At 38.5% G+C, this 25,425-nt stretch overlaps 1 protein-coding gene across 2 annotated transcripts; it reads right to left on the reverse strand.

The window, feature by feature from the left end:
* Window positions 1-128: 128 nt before the first annotated feature.
* Window positions 129-24,949, reverse strand: ddhd1a (DDHD domain containing 1a). Of its 2 annotated transcripts, XM_028437948.1 has the most exons (14): window positions 23,731-24,949; window positions 17,668-17,844; window positions 13,550-13,651; window positions 11,074-11,202; window positions 10,472-10,619; window positions 9,097-9,206; window positions 8,823-8,929; window positions 8,480-8,742; window positions 7,098-7,173; window positions 5,791-5,940; window positions 5,534-5,598; window positions 5,286-5,458; window positions 3,840-4,037; window positions 129-2,867 (listed from the first exon to the last, which is right to left on the reverse strand). In XM_028437948.1, the coding sequence occupies exons 1-14, from the start codon at window positions 24,527-24,529 to the stop codon at window positions 2,680-2,682; spliced, it is 2,685 nt and encodes an 894-aa protein (XP_028293749.1). In that variant the 5' UTR covers window positions 24,530-24,949; the 3' UTR covers window positions 129-2,679. The 2 variants fall into 2 exon arrangements, with proteins under 2 accessions (XP_028293749.1, XP_028293750.1); XM_028437949.1 differs by lacking the exon at window positions 13,550-13,651.
* Window positions 24,950-25,425: the final 476 nt, after the last annotated feature.

Below are 25,425 nucleotides of genomic sequence, written 5' to 3' on the forward strand. Positions count from 1 at the left end.
AAAAGTGCCCAAAATGTCTTAAAAGTGGAAAATATTTGCAGAAAAGGCAATGAAATTTGATGGAAAAGTGTCAGAAATGGGAACAAAAATATGTCAAGAAAAACTGATGAAAATATAATTTGGTGTAGTTGCAGAAAAAGGGTAAAAATTGACAAAAAATAGGCTCAAATTATTCAGAAAATATCCTTAGTTTCTTAAAAGCATCTCGCGACCCCCTCCTAGTGTCTCGCGACCCCAAGGTTGAGAACCCCTGGACTAGACCAATGGCTTCATAGTGTTGATTGTTTAAACGATAACAGCCCAACACTTGGCGTTGCCCTTAGAGAGAAACATACCATCATTTAAAAAGCTGTACATTATTAAATGCTCAGACAATATACACTTTCACATCTCAATGTTCCCCATTTTCAGCACTGCAAGTTTTTTTCCAGACATCTGTGCTGGAATCAAATGTGCAAATTCTACAGAACATTTCCAGAGCACAGTCAGTCTCAAAAAAAAACAAAACAAAAAAACTTCCATCAAGAACAATGGGGACCATCCCAGTGACTCATACACCATCCTCGGGGCTTTATTGCATCTCTATCCGCTAAAATGTGAATCCAAGATGCAGAGGTAATAAAGGAAGTGTGTGCCGACTCAACAGATTTAAAAAGGTGAAATCCCCACATGATTGATTACATGCCAACTCTTAAGCAACAAGATGAATTTGCTGCGATAAAACACATGCCTTGCAAAAATGTACGAGTTCAAACCACCTTTGAAAACATGGCCTTGTGCAATCTATAGCTGATAATGTGCAGGCAGGGTCACCCTGGATCAAATACAGGAACACTTTGATATCCGTCTTTTTTTTGTATTTCTTTTGTTATCCCAGCTTTCATTCCAAGGCAGCCTGGTTTAAATCAGTAGGCCTTTGCACAGACAAACAACAATATACTAATTTGATTCAGTGAACCAGTCAGCAAAAGCCCTTGAGTGGTACAAAGATGCAAAACTATGCAAAAATAAGCACGTGACATTGTTGTTTTTCAAAACAAGCAGTAGAAAAATGTAATTTAACACTGGCTGCAAGTTTGTCATGAATATGTAAAAAAAAATTGCATTTACTGTGTATGCTGAACACAAAAAGAAATCCATCCATTTGGTTGCCAGTCATTTTCTTTCCAGATGTGTTGGCACTTTGGATTCTAACAATAATCAAAAGCTGTTTTTTCAAAATGGTCAAAAAAAAAAAAAAAAAAAAAAAAAAAAACTTGTATTTAAAAAGAACTATAATCAAATAATCAAGTTGCAATCATTATTTCACAAGTGGCTCTATTAAACTTGCAAAGATCCTGCCCACCAAAAAAGTTTACAATAATTTTCTTTTGCTTTATCTCTTTCCTAAACCTTTGACCCAGCATTTACTCAGAAAATGTAATAAATTAAAAACTCCTCTCATCACAAAGAGGCAGAGTAACTGAATCATTTACTCATAAAAAGAAAAATGGGATATGGTTGCAGAAAAAGGCAAAAAAAAAGAAAACCATGTGTGTGCATTTTTTTTCTTCAAAGAAGCATACAAATAAATATTATCCTGTTGCTTTGATTACCCCTGGCCATTGAGAATCAACTACGAGTTAGCGCTAACATTACATTACTAAGCTGAGCCGCTAACATGCTTGAAACTCAATGTTATTTGGCCACAGATTTGAATCCCATCCCCCCAATAGATGAGATTTTGGTGATATCTACAAGTGAAAACTGCTTGGAAAAATATTTTTCATTTTTATTTATCTTTTAATAAAAAAATACCTAGACTACTAACTTGATTTGGATTTCAACAGAAAGATCAAATGTATCATCATAACAGAACATAGATGCATAATGATTTTTTTTTAGTGAGATCCATTGTTTGATAATTCATGAGTTACTGTACACGCTATGGTTTGAATGCATAAACTTTCAGATAAAAACTGTACATGTATACACATCCACTCCACGTTTGAGCTCTGCAGAAAAGTCAGTGGAAGAAACCTCTGCACAAAAATGTCACTGAGATGTTAATATAGATTTAATGTCAATCACATTTTGCAAAATTCAAAATAAAAACCTACTGGTAATTTAATAAAGTAATGACCCACTAAAAAGTTTGATGGTTGCCTGTCTTGTACATAAGATTTTGTGGAAGTAACTGATTTACCAACATTATGTCTGTAAATTCCTACACGTATTGCTAAAACGTTAAAAGAGATAATGCCCTAGATTTTTGGGAATTTGTGTGTAGGAATTAAAAAAAAGAAACAGTTTTAATTGAGTATGATTAATGTGTCAACATGTATAGATGGTGATACCTTTAAAGAAAAAGAACAAAAAAACAAGTGTGAAATATGTAATTGGAACTCTAGGATTACAAAACCAAAGTTCATAGCGTAACAATAGACACATGAAATGTAAGATACGCAACTGAGACAAACAAATACATAAAATTCATTGTTGCATTTATGCTCCACAAACAAAAAGCCAAAAACATGCTTTGCAGTAAGAATGTTTATAGTCATTGGATAATGGGAATGTAAGGGCAATAAAATCCATGTAATGAAGCCATTTAAGTGCATAACATGGTGATTGACAAAGAAGATGAAGATAACTAATACGTTCAGTGTGATAAGACACCGTGTGTGTGTAAATCCAGCCTCAGTATGGAACCGAGGGGTCTTCTGCTGGGTCAGACCTGCTTGTCCTCTGCTTGTAAATGAAGGTGAGCAAAAAGAGAGCGATGTCATGTGAACACCAGTAGCCTGTGTGTGAGGTCACTGCTGACCAATAGCGACTCTCCACAAGGCCCTCACGGAGCTCAAAGTCAATGCGTCGCTCAAGCTCCACTGCAAAACACAAATAGGAGTAAAGCACACAACGGCCAAAGTGTCAATCCCTTATTAAAGGTAAAGAGCGTGAAGGTAGATATAATGCAAAATGTGAGAACTTGTAGTATGTGACATGAGAGCTTGTAGTAGGTGATGTGAAAACTTGTAGTATGTGACATGAGAGCTTGTAGTAGGTGATGTGAAAACTTGTGGTATGTGATGTGGGAGCTTGTGGTATGTGATGTGGGAGCTTGTAGTATGTGATGTGAGAGCTTGTAGTAGGTGATGCGAGAGCTTGTAGTAGGTGATGCGAGAGCTTGTAGTAGGTGATGCGAGAGCTTGTAGTAGGTGATGCGAGAGCTTGTGTATAAAACATCCACTCACGTGAAATAAATTTCATGTCACAAATGATAAGGAAAAAAGTGAACCTGCAGAGTTTAAATTTAAATCCAAAGAAAATATTCACACATGAGTGATCTGAATGTGAAGTCACAAAAAAAATATTCACATATGTGTAGACTGATATTTAGATACCTGCAAAATGTATTGCAGCACGGTTTCAAGTGAGAAAAGTAGTTTGTGCAGCTGTAGAGGCAGATTCGAGAAGTTGTAACCGGAGAGTTGTGATTGTAAACAATAATTGACAACTAATTAGTAAATCTTGGATAAGAAGTTTGCAGCTGATTTGTGTAAATATCAGTCAAGTCATTTGTGAATAGTTTTTCTGTGACTTCACTTTCAGATCACGCATGTGTGAATATTTTCTTTGGGTTTAAATTTAAACTCTACAGGTTCACTTTTTCCCCCCCCATCATTTGTGAGATGAAATTCATTACATGTGTGGATTTATACACAAGCTCACATCACATTCTACAAGTTCTCCCACATTAGCAACATATCTACCTTCATAAAAAAGCTTTAATAATTTAAATATATAGTTATTCTTGACTGTCTGTCATTGTTTAGTGCTGGATAGTTTGGTTGACTTACGCGATGTGTCTATAGTGGGTGAAGTGGGCCTCATTAAACTGGACAGGCCGTATGCTGACTGGCTTTCTGTGCGCTTCTGCTCCTCTTCCTCCGTGTTGGTTGCACAGTCCAGTCCTAAGGAGACCGACGGCTGGCTGTTGGAGCGGGAGAACCGCGAGAAGAGAATGCCCCCGATGCCTTTTCCAATGCTGGCTGCTCCTGGAGGGCCAATACAAGAGTTTGTAAAATTAAAGCAAGAAATGTGAAATCATCTTAGAACAAGAGTCCTATCCATAGTTTTAATTTTTATTCTTTCTTCAATCATTGGAAAAAAATAATAGCTATCACATACTAGCACCATCAGCAGCTCAGTTACCAGTGATGTGTACTTTGGAACAGCGAGGAAGTGTTTTTACTAGGGCTTAAAAATCTATCAATTGATTTGAATAAATTATCTTTTGAATGGCCTGATATCGATTCATAAAATCATAAAATCAATTATTCAATACATCCTTTCTAATGTAATTCCGTGCTGCGGGCTCAATTCTTAATGTAAACATTTATATTTTTAATACTGCACCAAGTTAAAGTTACTTCCTTCTATTTACAGCATTGATTCTCTGAGAATCTCTTTCATATTCAAGTAAAATGTGTCCTGTGACTAAAATATCCTGAACCACATTATGGAATGTAATTGAATCGCGAATCTAATCTAATCAGGCACTTGTCAAACAAATTGATTTGGGAAATTTGAATTGATATCCAGCTCTACTTTTTACGAGTTCACCATTTATGTATTTAAGAATTGCAGGACATTTCATTTGATGCCCCATGATGGCACTATTTTCCCCAATACTCTGATCAAAAACTATACAGGATGGAAGCTGCTGACCATTAAAAAAAACACACCAACAATCACTCCCACCCAAAAGAACTTCTATTCTCAGTGTTTGTGTGTCTTCAACAGTTTATAATTACTCTTAACTTCAGAGCATCAGCCACGCAGTGTTTAAGAGGGAGTTAAGACCCCTTAGGAGAGCTCTCCGCAAAGTTGGAACTGTTGCCCCCTGCGGTCACAGATTTCTTTCAGGTCTTTCAGGTCACATCATTCTTTCGATTACATTGGCATCTTTAACTTTTCCTAATTATTTAGGGCAACCAAAAGGGGCCCAATTTCTCATTTTTACTGAATAGCAGACTGAATGCTTCACCTCAATGGGATGTTTACAGGCAAATGGGGCTGTGTGACAATCACGTGATATCAAGATGGCAGAACACAGGCTGTAAAATGGTAAAGTAGTCCCATTTTTTAAGGTTAATGAAACAAATATGGAGCAAAATAAAGCATTTTGTAGGTACAGATCTTCAAATAGGGACATTTTAAAGGCTTTAGGCCACATTTGAAAAAAACAGTGTAGGATTCCTTAAAGAATCCTCCTTCTAAAATAGAAAGAAAAACAATTTTACCCAATATGCTGGCCTTGCCAAGATTAGTGATGGACTCTCCGTAGTGGCGACGGAGAAGAACAGGTGAGGTACTGGGGCTCGGGATGCTCTCAGTGTCAGATGATGGTTCTTTGACTGGATTGAGGAATGTTGGACGAATCTCATCATAAGATGTAGGATTAGTGGCACTACACCTGAGAAATAAAAGACTGTTGATCAAAAGCAGTCACAGAGGAAAGTGAGAACGCACTATGGGTTAAATCTATTACCAGTGTATCTGCACAGGTGCAATGTTACTGTAGTGTTTGAGGATGAGCGGCTCCAGCCTGTAGGCCTGGACAAAGAACAGCAACATGCATAAAGGATTTTAGGGAAACTAAAGCAAAATAACTCCAAAACAGAGTCACAATGATCATCAAAAAATACAAATTGAACTTCTATGACTGGAACAAATATCAGCATGAATCTCGACACATTCTGAGTGAATGAGACATCTTAAAGGATGAGCAAATCAAAAGGGACGGACCACCGGGTCTGTAGGATGGAAGACATTCAGGAGCCTGCTGCAGATAGAGGTGGGCAAAATGTGGTCCTGCTGGCAGCTGGTTCCAGGTCGGATCCCTCTCAGTGCTAGGAACACAGCCAGAGGAGAACCCATGCAGAAGAAGTTCTCTACCTGAGAGACAAGTAGAGCAAAGATGTCACAAATATCTCTAAATTAGTTACAACTGCAGGGCAATGAGAAAAAAATAAGTAATAGTGAGTTTAAATTTGGCGTCTATGCGAAGTGTGCCACTGCCAATACATTGATTGTTAGATTAATCGTGATGTGAAACATGATGATTAAATAACGATTCATAAATGTTCAAAAACTATTGTATTTCATGATACCTAAATGACAGAAACAACCGCTGCTTGTGGAACGACAGTTACAGTCACAGATGACACCCGTACACCTAAAGAAAGGGAGAAGGTGAAGATGGCTCTAATCCGTCTGAGTATGTTTGAGCGAGCCTTTGGCTACAGTTACTGATCATAAGATTCACTCCTCCGGATTAAAAGATAGAGTTCAAGTGATATGTTCTATGATTTCAAAGTTGGCCGAGAGGTATCTGTGCATTCCTGGCACCAGTGTATTAGTGGATAAAATGTTGTCTACAGCAGGAAACACAGTAACTGCACAACAAAACATTTTGACCAGCTCCTTTTCTTACACAAGAACCTGAAAGTTTACAATCCTGAGACTGAAGACGGTAATGATGAGTAGCTGCACATTTGCCTCGGCACTTACCAGCCTTGGCATGATTTAATAATACATTGTATTCTTTTATCCATCCACCGTTTATCTAAAAACACAAATTCAAAAAGTCGCAAACTTGTAGGTTTTATGTTTTTAAAGCTGTTTTGATTGTGCACAGCAACATCTTTTGTTTCTTGTGGGATTCATGCAGCTCATTGAAGATGTTGTTTGGAGGTCTATCTATTTTTACTGAATAAGATAGCTTTTGTGTTAGATCAGAATTAATAAGCTAATGTTTTTCTTTTGTAATATGGTTCTTGTTGGATTTGGAGATTTTACATAAATAAAAAAAAATGGTGATACATTTATTTGGTTACTTCAATGTATACTGACACACATACCTTGTTTGAAAGTATGAAGTAGCCACAAAGTGAGGGAAAAAAAAAAGATGCATCAAAAATCGTGATAATCAGTAATATCGTTAAATAATCGAATCGTAATCGAATCGAATCATGAGGTTCCATAGATGGCACACCCCTAGTGTCTACTTAAATATTTGATATTCAGGATGTGTGTAGATATAAAGTACTTACTTTAAATTTGAGAGCGGGAGGTGCAGAGGGCCTTGATGCCTCCAGTGTGATCAGCTGATTTTCGAGCTCTCTCATCCTATCATGTTTGAAAAAAGAAAAAAAAAATCCTTCTGAGCAATGATGAAACACACATGAACCCATTGCCCGTATTATCTGCATTGCATTGAACATCCAATTAATGGAGGTGCAAAATTTAACGTTTAAACTTCACAGAAGAAAAGTGTTCCGTTTCAAATTTTCTGAGTTTGTGACGTCACAAGTTGAATCGGGCTTTGCCTTGAACTCCTGCTGTCGAAGACACAAGAAGGAAGTGGCTGGATTTTATTTTTAATGGCAATGTCCCCGCCGTAGTTGGGAAATACTTGTTAGTGTGTGCCAATCACTTGACCCCTAACTGTTTCCATAACATCATAACTCGTTTCGGGAGACCCCGCGGAAAGAGAGTGGCAGGGAGAGGGGATAACGGAGCGCTCCAAAAAAGCTGTTTCATACCGGGCCTTAAACCTCCCCTTTTGCTTGGTTCATGTTATGTTTTGACCAAACCCCAGCACAGATACATCATTTAGACCACAGGGAACTGTTTTAATTTAAACGGTGAAAAATGGGTATAATATGTCCCCTTTATATAAATTTAGCAGCTTAGATAGTAGATTTTTTTGTCCGAAGTCTAACTGGATCACCTCAAGATCCTTGTGATCCAGCATGAGCCTCATTTTGTGGACAGACATGTAGACATAAGTTTTGAAAGACTTGATAAATGCCTCAATTGACTTATTCAGAATGAAGCAACAATACGTGCCGTTTGCATTTTATCTAATTTTTCTTCAGAACTGTTGACACAAGTTCTGCATTTATGAGGGAGCTTAGATACTTTTTTCCCTGAGGAATCATCAAAGGATCCCAAGTCAGAACAGAAACATTACCAACAACCTCCAAACAGCCAAATCAATAAGCTATAGTGTGCAGCCTGCTGTCTAAGGTAATGGTGCACATAGAAACTGAGTGGTGCATAGATGTATTAAAAGCCTCTTTACTCTTGATTTGATCTTTCGCTATCAGAAGAAACAAAACAAACCCTATGACAGTGTAGAACAGTCAAACTTACTGTATGTGCTGTACCGTGCATACAGTAAGTCCTTTATCAATATAGGAATAATTATGTGGAAAATCCAACAGAATTTTAAAGCTTTTGAGTTTTAAAAAAAAGGTTTAATATATCATATAAGTGGAGTTTTTGGGTTAAAAGATCTAATGTGATGAAGTCATGACATTCCGTGCCTGTAAGTAAGAATCCTGAATTAGAACAAAACCCTTTAATCACTTCCTGTTTCGTCAATAATCTTTTGAGACTTCATTTGGTACTTTTCTTTTTCAAAACCTACCTTTTTCTGGTGTGCTTTAGCTGCTCCAAAAGCTGCCTCTCATCATATGACATCCAGCGCAGGTCTAGCTCCTCCTCCACGGCACGATGCTCCTGCAAACAGAAGCGTACAGGATCCCACCCTGTGATGATGTCATAAGTGATGACGCAGCCAAGCGAGTGGGACACGATGGACACTTTGCCGCCCCTTTCCTCAAACTCTGGATTGCGAGCACAGAAGAGCATGTACAGCCTGTTCAGCTCCTGAGTAAGACCCTTGGTGATCTGCAGAGCAAAGGTAAAGTGGTTTTAAAAAAGTAGATGCTACGAGATATGGAAAACAAGCTTCTCAGTGTCAGACTCACTTCATCTCGGTAAAGCGGGCTGTTGTAATACATGATGTCCATGGCACTGCTGTTGAGAAGGTCCCTCAGACCTCTGACTTTGTCTGGTGTGATTGAATCCACAGTGTCTACAGAAATAAACTAGTTTCTCAGTGATAAATAGATATGACCTCACCTCAACAATGAGGTCCCTTAAGTACAATCAACCCTCAGTGCTTAGTAATATTCACTTGAGCTTATTCTATGGAGGTTCATACAAAGTGCGACTTTGATCTGTTTTTCCTACAGCACTCACCTCCATCCAGTGCAAGCTTTGACCTCCACTCAACAGGCAGAAACTCTACATGTTCTTCATTGTGATCTGAGAAGTGTTTCTCCTCCATCTTCCTCACACCCTCTCTCAGCCTAAACAAGCATAACGTTATCAAAGTCACATTACATGACAGCAACTTTGAGTTCAACCAAAGATCATCATTTCATTTAAATGGTTAGAGTAACATTCTGCCACAAACTAAACAAGGGATCACTAAAACAACACAATGCAACTCCGGGTCAATTACACTTTGGGGATATCTAGTGTCAAGGATGAGATACCAGGAGACAAGCCAGTAGACCAGAAGTTGTGGAGGTGGCCGTGGGAGGACAACAACCCAGCAGCAGCACTGCTATCTGCTCCTTTGTGCAGGGAGGAATAGGAAGGGCACTGCCCAACAAAATAACCGCTAGCACACCACTAATGTGCATGCTTCTGCTTAAACTCTCAGAAACAGTTTCCGAGAGCGTGGTATGAGGGCCAGACGTCGCCTGGGGCGTGTGTTTACAGCCTAGCACCATGCAGAGCGATTGGCATTTGCCAGAAAAAAACCAAGATAGTCAGCAGACTCTGTAGACGAATTGGAGAATGTTCTGCCGCCTGCAACATCCTTTAGCCCTCCATGTGCTATAGCTAGAGGTAGCCCTGACCGCCATTAGGCACTGAGATGAGACCCTCAGACCCATTGTAAGACCCCATACTGGTGCAGGGGGCCCTGGATTCCTTTTAATGCATGACGATGCTAGGCCTCATGTGGCTGGAGTGTGTTGTGGCCACGGTGGCAGAACGCCCTGGTAATGAAGCATCCTCCACGCAAACACCAATAGAAAGTCTGTCCAGCAAATGGATTGGGACACGCCGTTTGGTGGAGACACGTGGCGCCCCACAGGGGGTCGCAAGGGTCAGTTTCAGTGCAGCAATTTCACTGTAAATGTGTAGCATTTTTGTTGCATGTCAACGAACGAGCCTTATGATGTACTTGATGGTCAGAGATGCACGATGATTGATCACTGCATATGTTGCCAACTCATGATCTTCTCATGTTGTCTGAATAAACCTTAACATATACATTCCAAATCCTGGTTTAGACCATTGAAACATGGTTAGCTTATCTTTCTGATGTGTTGTTGTTTCAGTAATCATGCTCTGGGATAAGATTTGTTTGATGTGATTGACACAAACAGGGAGACACACACACACACACACACACACACACACACACACACACACACACACACACACACACACACACACACACACACACACACACACACACACACACACACACACACACACACACACACACACACACACACACACACACACACACACACACACACACACACACAAAACTTACATTCCAGTGTTTTTAATGATGCGCCCCTGGTCCATCTTCTGTCCAATCCCATGAACCACAAAGACAATGTGTGTAGTCTGAGGGGGTCTGTCTTCAGGGGAGGCCTCCTCCACATAACCACGATGCAGCCGTGTACCGCTGCTTGATGCTTCAAATGGGATGAGGGAAATATTTTTTATCAATTATATTAAGGGGTTTATTTAAACATTTTACGTTTACAAACTTTGACATCTAAGTGATAATTGGGAGCTAACGAGCTGTGTTGGTGAGATTGTGACTTCTGTGATTCTGAAAGCTTTGTAAACAGCTATGAGTGAGGATCCAGCTGTGTGTATCACAGGGGAAGGTGGGAGGTGCTGATAGACTGAACGGCATTAGGATAACACTGAAGAGATAAACCCTCACTGAAGACTTGTTATTTGAGAGGAAAACTAATAGAAGTACAAGATCCTCTGCTTTATAATCAGTGTACTGTAGAAAACGCCCCATAGAGCTCAGAGGCTGTAGGTCAGATTAAAGTCATCCTTGCAGATTAAGCAGTTGTTGGACTAGTGTGTGTTCTATATTCTAAAACACAGTGTATAACTGATTAACATACAAACCTTTGGAGAATCCCAGTTTCTGGGTAACCGTGCGTGCAATTTTCGAGGTGGTGGCATCGCTGTAGAGGTAGACTTCATCCACACTGTGCCAGTCCACGTGCGTCCGACTCAGCTTCAGACTGTGGATGGCTGCAGGAGGGCAGTGAGAGAGGGGTGAGAAAACGAATGGAGGTAGCAAAGAGAGGAAGGCATTGATAGATGGCAGGATAAATTTTGGCAAGGATATGGGGTAATTAGGGTACAGGGCGGAAGAGAGAAAGATCACTGAGCTAAAGCGCTGCTTACAAATGTTCAAGAAAGAGGAATATTCTCCTAAAACACACCACAAAGCAGCAAAAGGCTAAAAGAGCAGCTCAATCAATGCAGTTTAGAGCATTGATCTGCAAAAAGAAAACCACACCAAACTGATGCACACTAAGATTTCAGCTCTTGCTTGTCTTTCTGAGTGAAAAGATGAAATAAACCACAGGTTGTGATCTCCTTTCGGTCCAAAACATCACCAGATTATTGCTGTGTAGCTTCATGCAGTGGCTAGAGAAAAAGAGAATGGCTAATAAAATCACAACAAGAGCAATACATGACACCAGATGACTCAAGTATTTTTTATCTTTGCTGCATGTCCTTTAAATGCCTGCTACAACTAGTTCATTTGGATAAAGCTGGTAAAATATTTTGGCATTAGTCCAATGTATAGTCAATCATGGTTCTTCCTGCTGCTCTTCACTAAACACAGGACTACAACTGTTTAGAACTAATAAAATGTAATGCATTTGCAGACATGCAAACCTCACTAAAAGTACAATCAACAATCAATAAGAGTATATAAAAACTTAAACAATGAATGCAGCAATTCAAAGAACAAATTAAGTGCACATATTTTAGTATCCGTCAGTAGGAGGAAAAAAAAGACTTAAACATCACCACATCATAGATGTTTCATATTTGTTGACATTCTTTAGAAATTTGAAACACAAGGAAGGTTTGGAAGGTCAAACAGTAAAATATGTGAGAATCTAACCTAAATTACTAAAAATGGCTCACAACAAGGCCCGGGGAAGGTAAATCCTCTCTTGAAAAAAAAAAAAAAGGTTATTTTTCCTATTTAAGATGCATGAGGGTTAAAAGAGGCCAGGACTTACTATTACAACTACAGACAGAATTACTGACTGCAGCTGACAAATGAGGATAAGCTGAGTTTGGAATAATAAGACGTTATTTCAAAGGAACAAAACAAACACTTCAAAATTGTAACACATGGGAAGTATTTATTAATTTAAAGTCCTTTAAGTCTGTAACTCGATCAACTTGACGGGCAAGATTTTTGGCGTAACACAGTTTGCTTCCATAGTAACACATTTCCGTTTGTCTTTGTCGATCCATTATAAAAAAATAAAAACAGGCTTGGTGTTGAAAGATAACATCTCTGCAGAAAGAAAAAAGACTACCGGTAAATAAAATGTGACTGGAAGAACTACTGGTGAGCTGCATTTGAAGTCGATCAACTCAACCAAATGTTCGTGTTTCCGTAAAAGGTTCTTTTGGCATCAGACAGTCCTACAGGGCATCTGACACCACCAGAATAATTTAAAGGAAGTCTACCTGTCTGACACACTGGTATTGTTATCAAAAGGACTGCCTTTCACTTTGGTTCACACAAAGCTCGTTCTGCCAATTACTGTGAGTATCATGTGGGCTTAAACCATCATAAAAGAATCAATAAATGATTTAGATGTGCTTTTCAGAAATGGCATGATGAAAAGATCAGCTAATTTTAATCTAAATATCTAGTTAAGTCATCTTCTTTGCACACTAGACATTAATAGGTCAGTCAGTCAGAAAATGGAATTAGAACAAGATGAAGAAACAAAGACCTTTCTGTATAAAAAACCTCAAACTGGGACAGCAATGGAACTTAAAGACTCAACTGAGCATTTTGAGGACTACAATCACTAAAGGCCACAATGGTGCTTCTGTTTGGTTCGTCATTTGTTTGGCTCTCAACAGCAAGCATTGCTCGCTCAAATTAATAAAACAAAAGATTTAACCAGGATGGCTTTTTTAAGAGTCAATTCCTCAAAAAGAGAGACATTCTGAAAGCTCTTGCCCAAGAGGTTGTGCAAATCTTAGCATCCATCCACATTTGCAATAAGGATTTGAGAGACACACACCATAGGATTCCTGAAAAAGCAGCAACAGAGACAGCAGTAGTAGAACTATGCTCTGAATCACAGCACACAGGGAGAGGTTCTAGGCTCTAGGCCCAGTAAAAGCTACATTTAAAAATCCACCGAAACACAAAACTTTTGTGACTGAGCCCAGGTCTAGCACTCGGTTTAGAGGTTCCAACCAAAAAAAAAAGAAAAAAAAAGAAAGGAGAGTCTAGTTTCTATGACACTTAAGATCTACAAGGAGGGGATACAAGTTAGAAAGTCTAAAAACCACAGAAGTAAAATAACAGCTTGGTCATTTACAGTACCTTGGCAGCGTTTGCGCTTGTGACATGTAGCTTTAGCACTCGTCTGATATCCACTCCATTTGAACAGAAAAGGCAGGTAGAAAGGGGGCAGATGGGAGAGAACTAACAACCAACAGAGAGAGTGAGTAATCACTGTTTCACCTGGTGTCACTCACACAGACTACTGCTGTCATTAAACGAGTATTCTACAATTTTCATTTAACCCAGAATGTACCAAGAAGCACCTGGAAAACTGTGCATCACACATAAACAACTACTGCTTACCCACAAACCCAAATACAGTATGAATATAGGCATGTTACTTTAGTATCTGAAAAAAAAAAATACTGAACACAGCAGCAGTCTCAAACTCACTTCCTGGAAGGCTGTGGTTCAGTAGGGTTTTTTTTTTTAGTTTTGTTTTTTTTTTTTTTTAAATCATACAGCGCATCCATATTCACAGTGCTTCACTTTTTCCACATTTTGTTATGTTATAGCATTATTCCAAATTGTATAAAATGAATCCCTTTTCATCAATTCTACACAAAATATCCCATAATGACAATGTGAAAATGTAGTGGTATTTTGTGTAGAATTTTGAGGAAAGAGGCTGTAACGTAACAAAATATGGAAAAATTGAAGCGCTGTTAATACTTTCTGGATGCATTGTATCTGACAACGCATATATTATGAATGTGTTTCATGATAAACACATGATAATCCATAAAAATCCAAAAGGTGCAGAGCTGCTCTCCTCGTGAACCAAGAACCAAGTTTGAGACCCCTGTCACACGTTCAATTTCATCTCTACATTCTGAAAACAAAACAGCAGTTCTTGTGCCACCACTCGGCATGATAAATAATTTACACTTTGTATATTTTCTTATTCTTGTTCATAAACTTAAACCACAGACTGCAATGATACATATTGATGTGTAAGCATAGATGATCCACAATAACTTCAAATTGTGGCTCCACAACAGATCAGACTTAGTGTAAAGTTGAATTATTAATAGAAGAATGATAGGAATCAGAATATATTGTACACTTTAGAGCCAAATGCCATGCTAGTTTTTTGTTTTCCTACATGACTGCACAACAGGTAAATATATGTGCCTTAAAAGCTACAAAAATTACAGTATATTCTGATCTTATTAATAAATTATAGAAGAAAAAACCCCAGCTCTACTGTTTGTAACAGATGATCGTTTGACATTTAAAAAGGCTTCTTCTCATTTTGTTAATCAAATTAGTGAGGACGACAAGTCTAATATCGGACTAAACCATTCAATGTGTCACGCACATACATCAGACTTGCAAATGTCTGCAGTGCTTTCTCCAGCAGATGGAAAAGGCTGGCGAGGAGCAGAGAACTGCTGAGTGCACACAGTCTCATCTGCTGGTAAAGCTATCGGAGATTTTCATTTAGGCATAACAGCACTGATGGATCCATTCAAGAAATAAGTGTTTTTCTATCGATTGCGATCAGAATGCACTGGAATGGGAGGAGAGGGTCCTGGCACCGAAAGTGTGGGAGGGGGACCAGTTTGGAAACCACTGGTGTAAGACAGTATAATAAAAGTAATAAAATACAATGTGAGGTGTCTAATGCTGTATTAGTGCCAGAAGGTTTTGATTAATCTCAGGAATGTCATTTAAATTGTAATGTCATATTGAGATAGCAGCAGGGTTATTGTTCTTTTTGCTTTCGGCATGCTGCTGCTTAATTCTACTGGTCTTTTGATCACATGATGTGACCCTTTGTGCCAAAGATCTATCAGTCAGTACATTTAGGCATGTCTTTAGGCATATCAAAAAAAAAAAACATCAACAAAGTACTACACTAGATTTAAAAAGATGATGTGTCCGACCCACTGACCTCACATTTTCTCTACATCTTTTCAGCCTCAGACTGTGGCACACCCTGTATTACCACAAGTCACTTTAGACTCTATTCACTCCACTTACAAAGGGAACAGAACAGATTTCACATCGATATAAATACTTAATACAAATGCTCTGAATCCATGTATTTAATTATGTTTAGAAACAGATCTGGCGGGTCATATTTCTAGGAAAATGTGTATAATAATTCAGAGAAGTCATCAAATAAAGCACTTGTTTTTTGCTATTATCTTGTCGGGAATGCAGCAAATACAACAAGAACACCACTTCTCACTAAAGAGTGCAGTGAAAGGCTTTGTTCGAAATGGCATACAATCGTACTACTCATACAAGTCTGAAGTCAAAATGAGTATGTAGTGAGTTTGAATTAGATAGTATGGAAAGATGGAGTACGCAAGAAATACCCAGATGTATCAAGCTAACCTTTCAAAAACAAAAGCATCTTTTCTTGTCTTCCATGAGCTTTTAACACTTTTGTAAATAGGGCTCTTGTTTTGAAGTTAACCGGAAGTTTAGTCAGTAGTACAATGGCGGGTCTACGAAAATCTCCAAAATTCTGGCATGAAATGTGTTTTCACAAGTTTTATGGATCAAATGACCACATGTTGAAATTCTACTTGGTCACTTTCTTGCTTAAATTGCTTTCAGAACTTTCAAAGATGGCAAACTAATGGAGATATCTAGCCTCAGTGTGCTTCAGGTTTGTGTCGTTGTAGGTTCGAATGCATCTTGTGAAACTTGGAAGTATATTTCAGTGGGAACGATCATCACCCTAATCATACTAAAAGTATATACAGTAGTAGACACTAGACACTATATACTCATTGAGTGTGTAGTACATTAGTATGCAATTTCAAACACAGCCAAAGACTCTTACATAGGGCTGGTCCAGCATTATGTTGGTATGCCCTCATAGCAAAGTCATATAGTCTACTACCATGTCTTCTGCTTCACTGAGCCTTATTCTCAGCTATAGCTACAGCAGCACACAAGTATAGGGACACACAAAGAAATAACAGGATATATGCATGTACTGCAGTCGAGGCAGACAGCTTTGCCCCCTTTTATGATCCATTTATCTCATGTAATGCACTTCATGGTAGCCTTCAGATGGCTCAGTGCTTCAAATGATTAGTTCCAAGATTAAACTCCTTTTTCTGAAGGTCATCTGTGATAATAGCCCAGTAAAAAGAAAAGTGGCAAAACAACTCTAGTAATGTCTTTCCTCGTCTCACCCTTACAATGAAACAAGGCAAGAAATATTGTATAACACTAACTCTCTTCTTACGGTTATAGAACACTTTTGTTGTGCAATGGAGAGGCCTTCACCCATCCAAAACTAATTATGTTCGTAACGTCCTTCACCGTATCTGCCAAGGCATGTCAGTGACATTCTGTAGCTCAGAGTCAGTGCATTACAAAACCAAAGGTAATTAAACAAGACAATCTAGCAACTCAGGGTTTATTGGTTTGGTCAGAGATTAAGGAGAAGAAGTAATACCGACCTTGAATTATGAGAGAATATACTAGTGTGAATCATTGAATTTTTCCACTCTTAAGTAAATAAAGCGGGCTACCAACTCTAAAAAAAATCTATATCTGCCCCCCGTGCCTTTACTGTACCAACCTAAAAACCATCATTGGTTGTCACATATTAAGGGTCAGTCTGCTCTGAGGAGCCTGGTACATAAAGAACCTCTTTCTTTTTGCCTCTCACTGCTAAAACAAGTGACATTTCACTTCAGCCAGGTCCCTGGGGAGTGCTGTACCAGAATGTACTAGCTGCACCTGCTTTGCACTGGTAGGATGACATGACACGCACACACAGGCATCTGTTCCATTCATGTGTTGTGTGTGGAAACCACAGCAGGCAAAGCCATCTAATGATTCACTCTTCCTAAATGCACACTGCTTTCCTTTAAGCTTTATTGTGTGAAATGTGAATAGCGACTTTTTTGGGGATAGTTACTGTTTGAAGTATATTACAGTTATTATAAACTAGCAAAACCAATTCCTCTCTTTTCTGCTATTCCAAATAATGCTTGCTAGCAGCATCAATGTATGCAATATTTGTGTAAATGGTCTCAATTTAAAAGTTAGAATTATATTCATCCAGAACAGCTTTGTTACCAGAATGGATGCTTCAGTGCTGTTGTGCCTGTACTGTTGAACTTCACATATTACAAAATGTTGAAACATCACGTTTCTCTTAAGGTCACACACCCAGTACTCACCATCTTTGCAATCGACTGTCTTGGCAACCAGATCCGTCTCAAAGGTGTCCTGCATATGTTGCCCTCGGAAATGGTTCAGGTGCTCCTGCTCAATGAGGTCCCCTTCATCTTCATCCAATGGGAGCCACGTCCCATCGATAAACCACTGGCATCTCATCACAGGAATGTGGTCTTGTTCTGTACAGTAGGTAGAACATAAGCTCAACTGCTCCTTAAACATGTTCATGAAGTAGAAAACAAGACTTTTGTTTAGAAATTGTCCGGTTTAAGTTTAAATGTTCTGCTTGCTTAAAATCCAAAGGTCTTTTGGGTATAAGGTTTGGATCCGAAGGGTAATTTTCATTTAACTAAAGTCTCAGACAGTCAGCTGGGTGAAGTCTCAGAGGTGCATGAATTGAGGCCTGATTTAATTACACTATTGAATGACACCATTACCTATTATTACTCTCTGAGGTTTTGCATGTCTGACAGAAGCAGAAAAATGTCCTTTTCTCACATTAGATGCTATAAGTTTCCATACTACACATGGTGAGTCAAAGTTCTTATATTTAGGCCAAGCCGCCAATGTTTCCCTCTTTATTACTTTAATCTACGCTGTACTCATCTTTAAAAAGAGGCATCAAGATCTAAGTTATTGTCTGATTTCCGTAACATTGGTAGATCGGCGATCGGTCAATACTTGCATATGAAATCGATCTTTTCCACCAATCTTTTCTATTTCCCCAAAGGTCAGAAAGACAGCCACTGTCCCCTTCTGCTGTGAGATGACCAACAGGACCGCCCACCTGGTCATGTGCGCACATTGCACATGTGTCTGCTATACGTTAACTACAACAGTCACCCGGAGCACGGTCAACCGAGCACGTCGACAGTTCGGTAGTTTTACACACACAAAAAAAAAAGAAAGTGCAAAGGATCGCAATTTGTAATTTCTGTAACTTGGAAACAAGTCGAGGTGGGGATGCAAACAAAATGTTACAACAAACCTAATTCGCTATTTAAGAAACACCACTGAGTGAGTGTGCAACATTTGAAGCTAGCAATCAAGCTACTGCAAAAGCTAAAGCTAGCAGGAACAAAGAGCCAGACAGTAGGCCGCTGTTAGCGCTTCTGAGCAGTGAAAAGAACAAAGCGACTACACACTACACTACTCTATTTTTTGTAGAATGTTTGACTTTTAGGAGCTTTTATCCTGGAAGCAGTTGCAACATTTAATTATCCACCAAGCTGCTGCATTTGGAAACTACAAGGAAACTTATAACTCAGGACACTTCAATGGTAGTTTAAGATGTTTTGTTTGTTTGTCCTACAGATTATTTTATCATCTACCTCAAACCTTGTGACATTCTTTATTTGTAAATCCAAAACACTGCTGTGCACTTAATATTTGGCAAATAGCTAAAAAAAAATACAGGTTTTCAGTGTAACTGGTTGCACGAGTTTTGAATCTGACATAAATTAGTATTATGGACAGAAATGTTCTAAACTTTTCATTCATAGTTAACTAAATGCAAATGCACACATTTAGTAAATATGTGCAGTTAAAACAAGTTTGTTTTGTTTCACAGGTATTGCCCAATATTTTAAAGTAAAATAAGATTGGAACATTCAATGTGTCAGTTATAAAAAACAAAATTAAAAAAAACAATTAAAAAAATCAGGCTAAAGTCAGAATAAGCGGTGATGGTTTTTTTTTTTTTTTTCCATAGGTGCACCAATAGTTGGGATTTATTATTTCAGTGAGCAATTAAAATTACAATATGTTTTCATCTGCATACACATTCAGGGAAAAAAGCTAACACTGAAAATGTTGCTTGAAATTGACTTTCAAAAGGAAGAAAGCTACTCATTAAGCCTCCTCCATCCAGGTCAGGTTGTTCAAAGCCAAATAGTACTAATCGACTTTATTTGTTTCCGGACATTTCTAAGAAATCTCCATGAATTAGTTAGTAGAGATCAGCTAAGGCCAACAGACAGGCACTGTTCCCAAAAGACCTTCACATGCATTAGTATAAAAATAGAAAGTCAGCAGAACACAAAGAGCCAGCAAACTATAAGCACTATCCATCACTAGCGAGATGTATTGACTGGTTTCAAACAGGACAGTAAACAGGCTTTCTAGGATGCAGACTTCAACATATGCACACGTTTCGTAAATGAACGTCCTTCACCAACACTTCACTCTTTTCAGCTTTTCATGCTACATGTTTCAGCAGCGGGTCATTGCCAAACATCTCTAAACTGGTGCATCATCAGTGCAAACAAGCCATCTTCACAGGGATGAAAGTTGAAATTGATCTCCGAGTTAGTTGATTATGAAAATTCATTTTTTTCAGGATTTAGGCTTTGCATAATTAATATAATATAATGTTTACTTTTAATCCATTCATCATTTTAATGACCAGTTTTCATCTTCACGAAATTGTCCTTATAAGTTCTGAGAAAAGCATTCCTTCCACAAATAAAATGTTTTATCATTCATTATGATTCAGTATTTGTGTCTCAAATATGTGTGTCTCACACTAACAAAGCAAATCTCAGCATCTTTATTAGTGCTACCTGTGACTCAGCTCTCTAACTTGTGACTTATTGTGTCCAAATCATGTCATTGCAGTTTGCACTAAAAGTTCCATAATTGGACTTTTTTAATAACAAGAAGGCCTTTTTTTTAAGCCATGGGGGTTGCAGATTACCCGAAAATGGTGATCATGGACGGGCTGAAACAGCAAAACATCGTCAGTGTGAAAAACCCAACACATGATCGATAAATATCTAAATTCTAGAGTTGTGCATCCTCCATAATCGTTTTAACAGATTTTCTTACAGATCACAAACTAATGTTTTTTCTCATAAACTTGCTGTGAACAGAGTGCATGAACTCTGTTTATAAATCCCATGATGCAATGCGTACGTCACATCCAGCCTTCGGTTTAGTTAGAAATGGCCAACTCCGGGCACCAAGTGTTGCCTGGCAACGCCTGTGCTTTTGTGTCTCTGGTTCATTTAAAAAGCTGTGCATGTTAATTATTAATGATGCAATGTTTTCATTTGAAGCAGTCAGGAAGGTTTAGTTTGACTTTTACACCTTTGTAATTAACTAGTGTTGTAACAAAATAAAAATTATTTGTGCAACAAATGGGCACAAAGTGAGTCAATAAAAAAGAATGTTCAGTAACATTTCAATATTCATACATTTCATTAAATGTATATTGGATAACAAATCCCTATTTTTTATTTTATCCAATTGATTATGATAATTAAAAAAAGGGCAAAATAAAAAAGTAAATAAAAAATAAACATGGATTTATTCACTTTATGGGTGAAAGTAAGATGTGACTAAGTGAAAAAAGTACAGTATTGAAAAAGTGCAGCAGAGACAGGAGAGTGATCTATTATTAATGTGCGCTAATCTATGAACAAGCTACTTTTGAGGGTTAACTACCGGTAGTTAAAAACAGCTGCTGGTTTGTGAGTAAATTTGCGCAGAAAAAAAAAACAATTGAGAAAATGTGAAAAGTCCTAAATACTGAAACAAATATACTATTTCGAGAATCTGTATTTTCAGCAAAATAGATTATATTAATGTTTTTTTTTTTTAAATCGTGCCTGAGAGAGTTTAACTTGACATCATTTTCATGTCTCATACTTCACTCATAGGTTGAGTGTATATGAAAGTATCAAGTAGTCCCCGGGACTATAGCTACATTTCTGGAGCTTCTCTACGTAAGCGCAATGTGCCTGCATCACCATTGTGCCAGGATAGTCAAGTGGTCTACTCACCACCACTAATGTGGGTTAGAATCCCATTTTTTTTTTCATTTTAACATATTTAACACGGCAAATTCAACCTTTAAAAATACATATCTGACAAAAATAAACATTTTAGGGTTAGATTTAGGGTTAGGGTTAGATTTAGGGTTAGGGCAGTTACAGTTAGGGTTACAGTAACGAATAGGGTTAGGGATAGAGTAACAGTTAGGGTTAAAATAAAAGGGTTAGTGGGGTAGCTAAAACTAAATATGAGCTACACAGAACTTTAAGTCATGTGGTGCACCTATCACGTAACCTAAACTGGCCAATGAGGGGTGCTGCGTATCCATTGAGCGGCAGTCTACGAATATGTTTAATGTACCCATGGCCACTGCCATTGCATATTGGTGAAATGTTTTTCTCTTCTGCATAGGGTATATAGTATATTTAGCTTTTTATTTCATTTGACTATCTTTGCTCTTATGTAATGATGCTTTCAGGTTGTCCTAATGTGAGCTACAGTTTGCAGTTGATCAGGGGTCACCAACCTGGAGTCTGCGGGCACTAGGTAGCCCGCATGGACCACGAGAGGTGCCCTCAGGCCTATTGTAAGAGGAGCACTAGTACTCAATGAGCTTTGCCCACAATCTGATTTACTATACATAAGACAGACTTGGTCAGAGCCTTAGTAAAGTTACATACTGCTGCACTTGATAAGATTTTGTATTACAGTAAATTAACCATCTTTAAATGTTTATGTTCATAGAAACATTAGGACAAATTTAAGTGTGACAAACAGGATTTTGTTAAAGAAGTTGCAGATTGTGACGAGATGTATTTTTTTTAAATGCAAAGGGGACTTTTGGAAAACATTACAAAATTTAACATTGTACAAATGGTACATTATTTTACTATTTGTTTAAAAAAAAAAAAAAAAAAAACTGTTAGTGGCTAGTAATATAGGAACCATGGTTGCCAATGAAATGTAATGAATATTAAACAATTGCATAAATTGATTAAAAAAAAAAAAGTGTTACATGTTTAAACATTTCCTACCTATTTAAGTTATTGCTAGTTTTCCTTATTATCTTACCTTTTAATTCAAGTGAAACCATGAAAATGTTGTATTTAAAAAGCGTATATCTAACCGGTAGCCCTTATGATTATTCACTAGCTAAGAGGTAGCTGTCCGACTACAACATATTGCTTATAAAACTATTTAAAAAAACTAAAAAGCATAATGATAGAAAGAATGAGTGACAACACACATTTTAAAGAATCTAATTTCGTAATTAGGTGGAAAGAAACAGTGTTTCGTGCAATGGTTCCCAACCATTTTTGGATCGTGATCCAATTTTGATATCAAGAATTGAATCAGATTCATATTTCACAAAGTGAAAGTATAGAAATTCAATTGTTTAAGATGGTGTGTTTTAATGAAAAAAAAAAAAAAAAAATGCAAAAATCTATTTTACTTTTTCAGAAATTTCAGGTGACTCCACATATGTTTCAGACCCCGCGGTTGAAAAAACTGATTGAGTGGCTCCTGAACAAATTTATTTCGATAGTTTTTATTATGAAAGTGTCTATTTGTACGGTTACCATACAGACAACCCCCTGTGCTATTGGTACGGTTACCGAAATACAAGTACATAACGTCTTAGGGTTAGGTTTAGGTTATAACAATATTGCAACAATTTTTAGGGTAAGGGTAAGTCCTAGTCACTTGACCTAAATTGGCCAAATAGGGGGGCTGCATACGGATAGAATGTCGGTATATTGATACGGCAACCGTATGGATAGCCACTGCCTTTTATTATTGGCAGTGGCTGTCAATACGTATCGATATACCGGCATTCTATCCGTACGCAACGGCCCTCATTAGCCAGTTTATGTAATGTGATAGGTGCACCACGTGACCTAAGCTAGCCAATGAGACGCTACGCACTTGTACTTCTGTTTGTAATAATACGTCAACTACGTTACGGACTAACCCTAACCTACGTTACGGACTAAGCCTAACCTACGTTACAGACTAACTAAGCCTAACCTACGTTACAGACTAACTAACCCTAACCCACGTTATAGACTAACTAACCCTAACTGTACGGAATGGTCATGTGACTTCCGGTAACATCATCTTTTGTACTGATTACGTACTAGGAGACACTTCCTTTTTTCCGGTCATCTTTTGCCTGGGATGGGACCAACACTGACTATTTGAAAATGTTTGTCTCTTTCTCTATAGTTGTGCCATACCCCTAGGGGTACACGTACCCCCATTTGAGAAACACTGAACTAGATCATACTCACGCTTCCAGTAGACAGGGTAGCATTCCTTCTCTTTGACGTCCACCTCATAGAGACCCCCTCTGACACACACGGGCTCCACGCTGGTGTCACTGAGTTCATGGTCCTTGTTGTCTGGGGACATAGTGGATGAGTCCAGGGATCCTCGGCCTCCATGTGCAGCACTGGTCCTGGTCTCCATTCGAACTGCACCGTTCAGCCCTGTTACACTCTCCACACATTTCCCGTCATGTTGCTCCTCTCCAGCTCGGGTTCCTGCCACTCCAGGGTTCAATTCGCAGTATTTACGGAACATAAGCTCGATATTAAGCGAGTCATGTCCGACGAAGTGTTTCCAGGTTTTCTTGTCCTCTTTGTAAAACCACCGTACTTCTTCTGGACCCAGCTCCGTGACGACTTCGTTGAACCTGTGTCTGGAGCTGTTGGAGCGGGACCTCTTCCTCCTCTCGAACAGCGGACCACCGTTGTTGCCATCGCTGTCACTGTAGTCCAATAAGCCGCTGTCCATGTAGGTCCCCGGGGAGGTGAGGTCCAACACCAGCCCGTCCTGTGTGTGTAACAGAGGCAGGCGGCTGTCCAGTTCCGCCTGGACCGGAGGTATTTCATCCTGCATTGAATCACCAATGAGACTCATCTTGTGATAACACGAATACACATCGCTTCCCAGCGCCCAAAACTCGTTATTATCGGTCGTGTCAGCCCTGACCAACGGACTACCGATGCTTAACGACGAGCTAAACGTAGAGATCTTGGTTGTTAGGTTCAAAGTGTTCATAACTATCTGTCCGCTACCATCCTGCATGCAACTTAATGCTTAAAACACCACCAATAATACGTCAGACAGGACTGGGTTTGTGACATTTACGCAAAGATACATTTATTATAACCAAATCCATACAGACCAGCTTCCACCGCATTTCCCTCAATCCACCGCAGCTGCCGTTCATCAGTCTGTTAGCATGCTAAGCTAAGCTACGAAGCCGGTTGGTAAACTATAACACTGAAAACCCTTTAAACACTAATTTTCGCTTAATGGCTCTCTGTGCCAGAACTGCGTCTTTTCCCTGGTATCAAAAGTGGTATGTCTAATGTGTCAGAGGAGATTTGACAGACAGCATAACATGAATGTTCCGGAGTGTGAATACAGAATGCAGCCTCATCCTCAGTCCAAACACATCTAGATAGACTGTGCGTGCGCGTTCATGCGACTTGACAGCTGACGTTGGAATTGCTGAACTTTCATTGTGAACCCGCACGTAATAAAACCTAAGCAGACGTGGTGACGACATCAATCTAATTCTAGAAGACTCTCCTCCTCTTTGTAAGCTTTCTGTGTACATTTAAAGAATATATCAATACTTTATCCCTTATTCATGCAAGAAAAAAAAAGCTTTAAAACCGTGACAATATACAACAATTTTTTTTTCTTTTTTTTAAATGAAATGATGACTGATTTACCCCTATTATTTTTTTTTTACTAATTTTAATTAATTAATTAATTAATTAATTAATTTTTTCTTTCAATTCTGTATGTATGATTCTTGCTTGCTTGTCCCCTTTCTGTATCTTTGTATAATGTACACTTCTTACATGTAAATGTGTATTTTTTAAACAAACAAACAAACAAACAAAAAATACTCCAGAGGTTGGCAGCTGGTGGCCTGTGGGCCAAATGCGGCCCTCGGCTTAATTGTGTGT

The sequence above is a fragment of the Gouania willdenowi genome, chromosome 22, assembly GCF_900634775.1.
Source record: "Gouania willdenowi chromosome 22, fGouWil2.1, whole genome shotgun sequence".
Classification (NCBI taxonomy): domain Eukaryota; kingdom Metazoa; phylum Chordata; class Actinopteri; order Blenniiformes; family Gobiesocidae; genus Gouania; species Gouania willdenowi.

Excerpts from the sequence above, each read along its gene's own strand:
- ddhd1a (XM_028437948.1), bottom strand. The coding sequence starts at position 24,529 with ATGCAGGATGGTAGCGGACAGATAGTTATGAACACTTTGAACCTAACA. Across the intron at positions 17,845-23,730 it reads CTACCCTGTCTACTGGAAGC|AACAAGACCACATTCCTGTG; the intron begins GTGAGTATGATC and ends CCTACTGTACAG. Across the intron at positions 5,459-5,533 it reads GCACCTGTGCAGATACACTG|GTGTAGTGCCACTAATCCTA; the intron begins GTAATAGATTTA and ends TTTATTTCTCAG.